General features: G+C 44.1%; 1 protein-coding gene across 1 annotated transcript; it reads right to left on the bottom strand.

Annotated features, from left to right (window-relative positions):
* Positions 1 to 286: 286 nt before the first annotated feature.
* sec22a (SEC22 homolog A, vesicle trafficking protein) lies at positions 287 to 7902 on the bottom strand. Its single transcript, XM_084478407.1, has 7 exons — positions 7764 to 7902; positions 6742 to 6940; positions 5379 to 5542; positions 4782 to 4961; positions 3020 to 3138; positions 2530 to 2595; positions 287 to 1825 (listed from the first exon to the last, which is right to left on the bottom strand). Exons 2-7 carry the CDS (start codon positions 6921 to 6923, stop codon positions 1625 to 1627), a joined length of 912 nt encoding a protein of 303 aa, XP_084334533.1. The 5' UTR covers positions 6924 to 6940; positions 7764 to 7902; the 3' UTR covers positions 287 to 1624.
* Between the last annotated feature and the right edge of the window lie 4732 nt (positions 7903 to 12634).

Genomic DNA, 12634 nt, shown 5'->3' with positions numbered 1-12634 from the left:
TCTTTTGCTAATGTTCCCTAGAACTTTGTTTATCGCTCCAATAGTGGCTATTCGCTGCAGCTGATGCTTCATTTATATTGAAATATTTGCTACAAGACATTCTGGTTACCTGAACAGGGATCTTATTACGTTTTGGGAAGTCATAACTTTGTCATGAATCGTGGCAGAGTGCCAATTTACTCTGGAGTTTATATTCAAATGATGAGAACGGTGGCGATATTATTCAGCGTCATGAATGAATAGGATCATCTGTTAATGTATTGTCCCCGCTCTTTATTAATGTGCAGCCAAACTGGAGGAGGACGACAATGGAGGACCAATCCTGCAGAAAAGTGTTATCCTACAACGAAGAATTATACATCGAATGCATGAGCACCTCTAGCTCAAAATCACATTCAAATACATTAAAAAAAAAAGTTAAATTGCCTTTACTCTTCGGACTGTGATCGTGCTGGGGGAAGAGAGCGTGAAGGAGAATCATTTCATGGCAATAACAAAGTGTTTTTTTGTTTTCTTAAGAGCCCATCCAATCAGAAGTACGTTGTTAAAAAGCAAGCCATTATGTCATCTAGGTGTGGTGCCGCTGCTTGCTGCATGATCCAAGAACATTTTATTTATTTTCTGTAGAGAATTGCCTTGATGAGTCATCGGAGGCTGGATCATCAGCTGCAGGCCCCAGACGGACGTATGATGAGGTGATGCCAGCAAGACTCGCAAGTCTATGCAAAACGCTCTGCAATGTCTGATGGAAAGTAAGCTGGCGACCAGTAACGGGTGAGCTCATCCTCAGAAGTGATCCACTTGTTTTTTAATGCATACCTGTTTAATGACACGTCACATGACGCTGCTTAATGGCGTCAACGGATGTGTTTGCGTCTGTGCATTAAAAACACACGAGACACTCGGTGATGATCAGTATGCTGTTCATCCGCATACAAACACAAATCATAAGACGATTCCAAATGATACATTTTATAAAAGCGATAAAATAAGCAGAGCCAGTCAATGCACAATCAGTCAAATAAATAGCAGAATAATAGATCTGCATAAATGACATTTGGGGGGCAATTGACAATCATATTGTTATGATGGGGAGGGAGAAGGAGGCCCGTGTTCAGAGAAGAACAAGCTCAACGCGTGAGCCTGCATTGCATAGTTCCAAGCCATGACATATGACCCTCCGTACGCATCATGTCTGTCCACCGGGGAGGGAGGGGGTGGCGGTTCTGAAGCTGGGCTTCCTGCCGGACTACACTGGGCTGATATGGCTGAAGGCTGTTGTTAGGAATCGGCAGCATTAGGGTTCATCGTGGTCTCTCCGTCTGCACTGACACCGGCCTTGTGTGCCGGGTGCCCTTAGGAGAAGCAGCAGCAGCAGCAGCAGCAGTAAGGTTCAGTCATGGTCTCTCCGTCCGCATCACCTACAGCCTAACGGGCCGGGCGACCTCAGAGGAGCAGCAGCTAAGCTTTAGATGTTCGTTGTTCTGGGTGTTGGGGGGGTCGTCTTCTGCTTGGAGGGAGAGGGGGGGGGGGGGGGGGGGGAGCTGTTGCTGCACTTCTAGGATATGCGCTGGGAAAAGTCTCCCCCTGTTTTTGTTTCAGTCCTTTTACGGTCCTCTGTTGGTCAGACGTTGTAGTCCGGGGCCTTGCCCAGCGGCTGGCGCAGCCGGACCTGCAGGGTCATGAAGGCGCCCACCGCGATGTGGAAGAGGATCTGCCACACGTTCCTCAGCCCGGAGAGGTACATGTTGCTCAGGCAGATGAGGCCCAGCGCCAGGAAGCTCTTGCTGGTCCGCCAGATGGAGAAGTAGGCAAACAGGTAACACTGCAGTGGAGCGGGGGAAGGGAGGGACAGGGGGTGAGGGGTGAGGGTTGAGGGGTGAGGGGTGAGGGACAGGGGATGAGGGGTGAGGGATGGCACCACACCATCTTCTCCGATCAGACGGCGATAGTGCTGTCTTAAATATCTTCCGATCCGAAAGAGCAAGGTTTTTCTATTCTTTCATTCAAAAGTGAACATGGATATAAGACTAGCACATTTCATAACTGTGAAATATGAATAAATGTATACATAAATGATGAATTGTATGCAATATAACACTATTTTATTATCTACTTTCTTAAAAACAAGCCTTCTGTGGCAGATCACCTAAATAGCGTTATAGAGCCGCTTTGCTTTCGCAACATTAGAAAAAGTTGGCCGAGAAAGAAAATCTACAGCCACACGTAGGGACACCACATCCCTAAGCCAGGATCAGTCCAAACCCGTCCCTAGATGAGGGCTTTGTGAGCGACGACCGGGAGTAGACATTCTTTCGTTAGGTTTGTTCAGTCTGCTCAATAAAAACGTAAGCCCTGCATGACAACTCAATCCACCGGACCATCAATTAAAACTAGGGTTTAAAAAAGGCGACCCTTCAAGAGGAAATTAACGACCTCTGCTGACGGGCTGCCTCCTGACGAGCTGCTGAGCAGCAGAGTCCTGCGTCTCTGTTCAAGAACGTCATTGGCCCACTGGCCATCACTCACCTGGTAGAGACAGGCCGCCGTGCCCAGGAAAAAGGCAATCACGTAATTAAAGTCTTCGTCATCATTCTGTAGAGAAGCAAGAGGAAAACATCTATCTAAACATCTTTTTTTTTTTCAGTTCAAACCAGCAAGTTTCATTCCATGGTGCACACAGCAATGCAGGGAGGAGCTCCATGGGTCCTTTGTGTGATTGTTGCTTCTCGATTTGCCTTTAGGCAAATAAGCAATCCACTTTGGTGTCTCCATTGTGTTTACAACAGAGACACCACGCAATACACATAAGAACATCACAGCCAATACATACGTATTTGCTGTGTATTCACCCGTATTGCGTTCCCCTTTTGTCGTGCGAGATAAGGGAATACCGTTACTTTACCCGATGTGATTCTAGTGCCTCAAAGACAACACAGAACCGCCTCGGAGCAGCAGAGTGTAAATAAATGGAGTCGGGGCGGCAGATCTTCTCCGAGGGGCTCCCAGGGACTCTCACCTGCAGTATGCTCTCTATAGCGTGGACGCCCCGCAGCAGGTTCAGCCCCCCGCAGAGGACGCTGAGCACGCACGACACGATCCCCGGCAAGGTCACGGGCTCCAGCATCTGAGTGGGCGCTGGGAACAGCGAGAGGGGCAGAACCACGCTGTCAGCACAAAGCACATTACAATGGAGAGATAAAATAACACACGGGCACACACACACACGTCCTCCTCCCGGGGCTCCGCTGCAGAGACAATCCGCATTCCGACAGGCAGAGGAGTCCAGAGACTAAACCTGCTGGCCTTTCGGCTGCCGTATTCAAATATGTTGAGGTTTGAGTGTGGTTAAGAACTGAACCCCCTTGTTTCAACTCCAACAACAGCAAGAGATAATTTAAAAAAAGCCTTCTGGGCTGAGAGTTGAAGGAAGGAACCATCAGGGCTGTTGCTTACGGCCACCTTGTTCTACTTTCATAAGGTAGCAGTGTCCCATGAGTGCCATGACGACGAGGTTGAACATGAAGTGGACCACACCCCGTGGTGTCGTCCTCAACGGTCCGAGCAGCGTAACCCTTTCTCGGACACATCGCCGTCCACATCCACCGCTGCCCAGAAGGCTCTCCACACGTCCACGCACACCAGCGCACTAGTGCACCCTCTCGCCGCCTGCGTCCCTTTGTCCTGATTTCAGACTGATTTTGTCCTGATTTCAGACTGATTTTGTCCTGATTTCAGACTGATTTTGTCCTGATTTCAGACTGATTTTGTCCTGATTTCAGACTGCCTTTTCGGAGGAATGTCGACGTCACGACAAAGGGACACCGACGGCGAGAGGGTACAATAAGAGAATGGGACCTGAATTCAGAGCACAGGAGGAATGTTCTACTCTGCTCTGAATTCAGGTCTTCACAAACTGGTTGGCGGAAAGAGGAAAAACATAGGACTTTGCACTAGTTTTCTTTTGTAACAATGACTAAATGATACGGTTTACCGTGTTGATGATCACAGAAGACATGCTCACACATAAAAAATAAAAAAGGATCACTGGCACTTTAATTAACAATTCATGTTAATTTGTGTTAATTAAAGGCCATAACACCAGACTAATGCAGCTTGTGGTTTTGTAATTTAAGGGATAAGGATCGTATCAGCAAGAATCTGATAAATAACGTTCCATCTAATGTTGCCTAATTAAATCGTCTATGCCACCAAAACAACCGTAATCTTGTGGCTTTTTGACATTTCTGCGAGACTGACTACTCACTGCTACTAATACAAATCAGAGTATTCATATGGGCTTCAAGCAGGACAATGTCATACCTTCTACATTAACAATTCATCAATACCTGGATCAATACAAAGCTCCCTAGTGTACCGGGGGAGGGATTCCACTGCAAACCTCTGCATTAATCTGTCAACAGTGCATAATAGTCGCAGGCACACAGGGTAGAGCAGGGTGGCTTGTAGCTGAAGGTTGCTAGTTTGTTCCGCGGCTCCTCCTAGCCTCGAGGTGTCCCTCACCTAACTCTAACTACTCCAGACGAGATTGCGGTCCGCCGTCGGTGTGTGAATGTGTGTATGAACCGTTCGTTATAAGTCGCTTTGGATAAAAGCGTCTGCTAAATACGTTAAGTGTAATGTAAATGTAATGATTGTTGTGGCTTTGCTGAGCCACACGTATACAAAATAATGAAGCTCATTTTGCTCTCCTATCACACGTGTCGGTCCGGTGGTGTGCGCCGCTGGGTTTCTGTGCGGCTGTGGCGGGGCAGCCCTACCGATGCCCTTGTACTTGGAGGGCGTGTGCAGGGAGAAGCCGTTGACGGAGCTCAGGTCCTCGTGGGAGAGCTGGTAGGGCGGCCGCAGCCGGATCTCCGTCTGCATGTCCGACAGGTTGATCTTGGTGGACAGCGAGCGCGGGCTGTTGTAGCGCTGCTTGGTCTTCTGGATGAAGGTGTCTGGACGGACAGGGACACGGTCAACACACAGCGATGACAACAACAACAACCACGTCGTCACCGCACACAAACGGGGCACAAATCACTTCACAAAATCAATAGAGCGAGCGCATGCTCTTCTATTGTGACCAATGTGCAGTGCATGCAAGTTTGTGTTGCATATTATAGAGCTGGTTGATGATTCAGTATACATATATATCACTGGTATGTGGTACTGTGGTCTCTACAGCAAATATATATATATATATATATATAAGAGGCTATAAGAGGGTTAGATGTATATAAATATACATGTGTGTATATTTGATGTGTTACAATCCATGATTTTCATAGTAGGTTCTTCCATATTTGAATCCAGACTTTACATCCTAAAAGTCCCTCTACAGTTTGAGTGGCAGGCGGGGGGGCGGGACTCACCAAACTCAATGAAGGAGTAGGGCCTCACGGCGCTGTTGATGCGCTTGGTGTCGTAGGTGACGATGAACTCCTTCTGCAGCTCGTCCAGGTAGCAGAAGGCCAGCACGCTGGGGTAGTTCTCTGTGCACACCATCAGGTAGCCCACGCCCAGCGAGCTGGTGAAGCTGACGGGGGAAGCACACAGCAGGGCCACGCCTTAAAACACGTCTAAAACACGTCTAAAACACACGCTCCTCTGTGCCGCAGAACAACAGGATGACTGGTGAAATGTATTGTGGGGGACATAAACATTTGTCTTTCTTTCATGTTCAATATCCATTTCTTGTGTTTTGCGAGGGATGTTTAAGAGCTGACCTTTACTGAGCGAAATGGTCAAATTGTTTATATTCAGTAGACATATTGCACACCTCAGGGGGTGCTAATATCCACGAATACACGATAGCTTACACAGAAACTCTAATGTGAAATAACTTGAAGCCTAACAAACAGGGTCTGTTCACTGGGCCTATGAGGCTTATGTTCTGGTGTCTGCCAATGTACAGAGCATTGAACAGCAGTGAAAAAAAGGAACGGGAGCAGGCCAATCAGTGTTGTTGACATTAAATGGTTTTACTGCGTCACAGCCTTTGTAAGAACCCCAGCCTACACAATATGTGTGGGCTGCAACAAATCTATAGCCACTTGAAAACAATGCAACCGGGCTGATGCTCTTATCCTCATTAGCTATTGGCCCGCCTTGAATACAATGACTTATTTATGGCACAGTGGAGTTCAAATGGTGTCTGGCTTGCTTGCAGATAGCTGGCCCTGTGATTTGTTCTTTTAAAATGATCCCTGCTGTTTTAAAAGGTGACCAATCATCTCCTCCACAGCCCAGATCCATAAGCATTTCATCCTGAAGCATTTCGGTCTTCTTCTTCCTGAGGACTTCTGAGAAATTTTTAATTTGCATGAAATAAAATGCAAATGACTCAATGAGGAATCATAGACTGTAGAATCACCCCGTGGAGGATGAGAGTCATTCCAAGATATCATTATTGAGATGTCATTCAATTGCACAGCAAACCAACCCTTTCAACATGAAAGCATGGTTGTGATGGATTCAACTGGATCATTAAGAATTGTAAAGGGATAAGAACTATTCTAAATGTTAGTATGACAACTAATTGTAAAGATGTTTCACCTACTGTGCAGTTCAAATACGGTAGTTATCTCAGAAGCAATCAACCCAAAGTGTTTCTAATAGCACCCGTTCTGTTCTCCACTCCACTTATTATGCTGCCTGAGTACAAAACATGATTAGAATGTTCCAGTTCCGTGGAAAATCTATTGTCATTTCCCACCAACCCAGCCCAGGACGTACTTGACATTGAACTGGCCGATCTTGACCGTGCAGCGGTCAGGGAACTGGCCGAGCTTTTTGGAGAGGCCCTTGAGGTGCTTCTTGGTCTCCTGGAGCTCTTTGTCCTGTTCGTAGTCCGTGGACGCAGAGAGAGGGAGGCCGTCCCCAACCCTCACGACTGACGCAAACAGCACCATCGACATCTTCAGGTGGTTTGATTCTGAGGAGAAGGAAGAGCAAATACATGAGCCTCATGATCGAGACTAGGGGGCTTCTGTTGCATTTGATTTGCCAATAAAGAATCTGTTCTAAAGACTTGCATGAAACATACAGTATGTGTTTATCTCATAGCTATGATATATAACAAATGACTGTCCACCTCTCCAACCACGTGCCTGCTTGTATATCTGTGTCTGTATCTGTGGATATCTGTGTCTGTATCTATGGATGTCTGTGTCTGTATCTATGGATGTCTGTGTCTGTATCTATGGATATCTGTGTCTGTATCTATGGATATCTGTGTCTGTATCTATGGATGTCTGTGTCTGTATCTATGGATGTCTGTGTCTGTATCTATGGATGTCTGTGTGTAAGTACATCTCCAATCAGAACCTCGGATAGCTCCCAAGACACGGCAGGGGAAACCAATCGATAACATACATCATCACAACAGTAATGTATGCCCTAAACCTACCTATTATGGCGACGTCATGATCAAATATACCCAAACATAAGTTTAACCCGGGCAATATAGATTGTAGTGCAATTTAAACTGAATGCACCAAAGGCTGACGCGATGTAGCTAACATTTAACACGCTTATAGATCGTTCTACATTGATACAATACAATACTCGATTCATTATTCATTAAAGCAAGGTACTGTATATAACATCAAAGCAATTAATGTATAAATCACTTGCGACACGCAAGGAAGTGAAGATAGATGAGCGTCAGCAGCTCCAGAGGAGCTAAGTGCAGCTAACTAGAGGTAGCATGGGCTGGCTAGCGGGTACTAAAAGCAATATGAATAGTTTGTGCAAACCTGTAGGGAGAGGCACATAGGTCGGAAGAAAAGCCGTTTAACTTTAATGACTATTTTAAGACTTGCATCATTCACGTTAACTTATGAATAGCCGGCTATCCGCAGCTAGCATGGTATCGGCAGGAATGCTAGGCTAGCAGTAGCTTCCGTTAGCGCCGTAGGTTTACGTGGCTCTCGCGCGGTGGGTTGTGGGTAACGCAGGCTCTCATCAGCACCACATTCGCTAGTCTGATGAGAGATGTTAAACACTCATCCAATTCACGTGTTCAGTTTATTAAAAAAAAAAAAAATTAGAAGCCGTGTTGAACTTTAGTCACGGTAATCATAATTAAGAAGCATTTCGACAAAATTAGTTTATAGCGCTTCAGTGGAAAAAAAAAAAAAAAAAAAAAGGGGGGGGGGGAAACACGATAAGGAGTTCAACATTAGGTGAGGTTTCATATCAATGGTAGCCCTACAGCACGCAGTTTCTAAGAACCAACGTACTTTGTACAGATGCATTGCACTAAAACATTGTTCTTTCCCCAGCCTTAAAAACCCTTATCACTCCATTCAAATCCAAACGTTTGCTGTCAACAGGTTTTATTTTGACCTTTATGCTCACCCGTGCAATCTCCAAATGGGTATTCTCGCCAAAGGCAATATGTGTGTGTGTGTGTGTGTGTGTGTGTGTGTGTGTGTGTGTGTGTGAGTGATTTGAGGGACAGCGAGAGAATGCTTGAGGGAGAGGGCTTGCAGGGATATGAAAGAGATAAATAAAGCTGAGGGCTGGATGACGGATCTCTGACGTTGATGTCATCCTGACGAATGGCCAGGGGACCACTAGAATGAGATAGGTATGAGATAGCTGACAGTTACATTCACAGTCGAAAATTCTTTAACGATGTTATAGCTTCAACACTTTTCTATTATTATTGTTTTTTTTTAGATTTCCTTCAGTACTTTTGTTTTATATTCTTGTGAGAACCGGCAACATACTTTGTATGAGAAACATTCAATAACAAAACTTTACTCTAAACTGCAGGGTTTTGCATCAAAATCCCTATAGCTTTTGTGAATGGCAACAATAACTTTTGTTATGAGCCTATTAATCATCCTCCTCTGTTCTCAGTCCTCATTATCTCCACTCCAATGTATAAACCCATCTGTTTTCTATACACTTCAGGCACTGTTATTTTCCTATATGATTTTCTTTCAATTTCTATTATCACAATTCTGAGCTCCACTTTGCCAAACCAATTTTGACTATTGACTTTTATTGTTGCCTGGTGGGTTTTGTATTACTGTTGGACTTTTATTACAAATAACCACACGCTTGCTTGCACTTGTATCCTGCCTCCAGACAGATCACACTAGTAGTTATTCCAGTTGAAATGATGGGCCAGTGTAGTGTTTCAGTGTAATAAATACTCAACACAGGTGCTTTGAGAAGACCTTAATCCATGTTTAACGTCACGACACAAATAGTACCCTATCTATCATGCAATAGTATATTTTTATATATACCATATTTACTCCATAATATGCCTTACTACTATCCATAACATTTTCCCTAATGAAATTTCAGCATAACAGCCTCTTTCTTCCAGCTCCATTGTTCCTAATGTCCATACTGCTGAGGACAGCTCATCTCTAAAATGGTTTATCCTACTATGTAGGCATTGGCTGGTCAGCGCCAAATAACACTCAATATGTGAAACCTTTTAAGGTCTTTAAACTGAAGGATGTTTCAACCCTAAATGACGCTGATGAAGACAAAATCAATCTTCACTATTAAAGAGATGTTGTATAATCTGGGGTGAAAACCAAGCAAACGGGTTGTTCTAAGAAGTTGGAACAAAGACGCAATCAATAAACATATTAGCAAGGATAAATTCACAGTATATTCAAGCGACACATTTTTATTATTCATCATAGAGATGTATTGAACCCTGAGTGACATCTTCACCAAGTAGTTCCGGGTGTGAGCAGAGAGAAGTTTTAGCATGGCGGTTTGAATCATTTTGACTGCTCGTCTCTTGAAAAAGGCAGGGGGAAAATCTTTATCCCTCCCATGTGGATACCCGTGTTTCGATTTCTTTCTTTGAGTTGAGTTGTTTAGAGCAATTTGTGGCATGTGTAGGCAGGCTGTTGAATAGCCTATGAGGCTTGTCATCAAACCGCAGCCAAATAACAGGGCGTGGAATCAATGTGTCTTGGAAGAAAGATTGAGTTCAAAACATACAAAAGCGGATGCCATTCATATGGAATCTCTGGTGAAATAGCAAAAAATAATAATAATGTAACCACTGAAAAATAAAACCCAATAAATCTCAGGTTGCACATCAAGGAGATTGAGACACAAAACGACAATTACCACCACCAAAGGTTGGGTGAGGTAGACACCAACCTTGTAAAGAAAATAAAAGCCTTGACTTTGTATGAACAACCCTACATACTCAAGCTATTAAGCTCCTGTTATCCTGTTTAGAGACCTTTACCCTTAACTCATGGACAAAACAAGGCTGCCACAAAAAGAAAAAAACATAATTTTTGTGGTCTGTTGGTTGTCGGTTGATGATCGAACTGGAAAATCTGAATAAAATAATTTGTGGGCACCCATCATTTTTGCTACAGTTAAATGTCAGACACATCCTAATCCCTACAGTTTGCATGCCAGCATATCATACCTTGTCTGCCTTACATTTGACCAGAAACCAGACACACTGGAAACAAAGCTTCCCAACGGCTCCGGATCAAATTAAAAAATATGAAACATTTACTAAGAAGGCCTTCAAATTAACGACATCCAGACCCAGCACTGTTGTTTTAAGTGCAATTCTCTGTTTGTTTTCGTGTCAATATTTAAACAACACATACAGTACAATGGCTCTCTGATGGTTGATGTTGACTGGCCCCAGGATTAGGTTGAGCCAATAAGCCCATCTGGAATGATGGATTTAAAACTCTGAGCACAGATCAGTATTTAGGGCATGTCACTGTACAAATGTTTTCATGTGCTGAGTGAGCCATTGTCTGGGGATTAAATGCAGACCATGAAGTTCCATGTACCATTTGTTTGCGTGTGATGATATTTGTAATACAAAAATGTAAGCCATTTATTTTAAATAACACTGGGACATCTTGACAATGATCAACATGAGTGATTAACACACTTTCTTTTGGAAATGTATGATTTTTATTATTCTTTTTCAAATCTCATTCATGTCACATTATTGTTATTGTTACATGTTGCTGGGGACCGATCAATCAACAAAAGGCAACAATGACTTCTTGGCATTAGTGTGATTAAATCGCTCGCCCCCCACCCCACCGACATGATATGGAAAGTGAACATGATGTGTACATGGACATTGTCACATCTTTTTACAGGCCATAACGAATAAAGCACATGATACATACGAGTAAAAACCATGGTGTCTACGTGAGTGTAAACATCTAGATACAGCGAAAAAACGTCAACAGCCGATTCTCTAAAGCAGTATTCAAACGGAGTCAGCAGGTCCTGCTTCTGCATACTCCACCAAATGTAATATTCATATTGATCACTGAACAAAACTAAATTACCACTCGGTGTCAGCCAGAAGTTAATCTGGAGACAACCTTATTTGGAACTAGCCCATTAATGTCAAGGTTTAATAAATGGTGATTATTTTTCCTTTTATCCCCCTCCGTTGAACCAACACATTTCCATGCATCTTGTTGTAACAGGGCAGGGGGAACCGTGGAAGTGGACCAGTCAACCATTTTTTTTTTATTCTCCCCCACCCCCGTCTTCTCCTCTGGGAATTTAAATGTAAACAATCGTTCATCTCACTCAAACTACAAGCTCCAAAGACGTCTGGCCGGAATGCTACTCACAATCTAACTTAGTTCCCTTTAATTGTGTTTCGCTGTCCCTGAGAACCCTATTTCATAATGAGAGAAATCCAAAGTATTGAATAATAAAACACAAGTTCAGCTCCAGATAAGCCTTTAAATATTCATAGCAGCTTAAATCTGGGCAGCCCACGCAGCTTTAAAAAAGGCGCCACATCGGTAACAGTAATGGCTGTGAGATGGTATCCACCACTCTGACTCAGAGAAAGGGAGCGCAAGGGAAGCTACAATGACTTTTAATACAAATGGCGAGGAACGCATGGCGAAACCGGCCCGGGGTTACAGCTCCACGTGGCGGTAGGACAGACGGACGGAGCGACAGAGAGGGAGGGACGCACCGAGGCAACGTCGGAGCATCCTTGGTCCGGAAAGGTGGAGCTCTCCCAAGTATTCTGCCTGCACATCGCTCTTTGGCAAAACGCAGCGAGATGGTGGGACAGGACGGGCCCAATTAAAACCGTGCCCTGAATCTCCAAAGTATAAAGCAGAGGTTTGATATGAGGAGCCCGAAGGGACTTGAACAGAAAACATCCCTGGCTGACCGGTGTGGGTCTCTGGAAATGTTGTCACGACTAAGCCTGTCGGAGACATCAGCGAGAGCACGTCCATGGTGATATTTATTGGGCATGGAATGAACCGTGGACGTTTAAAAATATATGAGCCATCTAAATATCAGATGGCCAGACCAATACTGGTTTTTGGCATGAGATTCTCACATTTCATATTTCCCACTACATATCTTTTCTTGTCTGCTGATTGAAGGGAACTTCAAAAAGAACCCATGCTCCCAGAACACGTGTACAATGATTCTGGATCGGCTCATTTGTCTGCCTTTCCGGTATGTACTTTATTAATTTAAGGCCTCATTTTTTATATCAACAAAGACATTGGTTTTCATATACTTTTTCAAAGCGCAACTGCACCTTTACAAAATGTCCACCAACTAACCCTTAAGTCATACCGGCAAGAAAATTAAACAGCCTCCGACATAG

Source organism: Micromesistius poutassou (assembly GCF_964030765.1).
Source record: "Micromesistius poutassou genome assembly, chromosome: 14".
NCBI classification, from domain to species: domain Eukaryota; kingdom Metazoa; phylum Chordata; class Actinopteri; order Gadiformes; family Gadidae; genus Micromesistius; species Micromesistius poutassou.
This window is presented reverse-complemented; position numbering and strand designations above follow the sequence as displayed.

Coding starts and splice junctions, on each gene's coding strand:
- sec22a (XM_084478407.1), bottom strand. CDS start 6,923: ATGTCGATGGTGCTGTTTGCGTCAGTCGTGAGGGTTGGGGACGGCCTC. Junction 5,543..6,741: donor ATCGGCCAGTTCAATGTCAA/GTACGTCCTGGG, acceptor TTCCCCCGTCAG/CTTCACCAGCTCGCTGGGCG. Junction 3,139..4,781: donor CTCCAAGTACAAGGGCATCG/GTAGGGCTGCCC, acceptor CGCTGTTCCCAG/CGCCCACTCAGATGCTGGAG.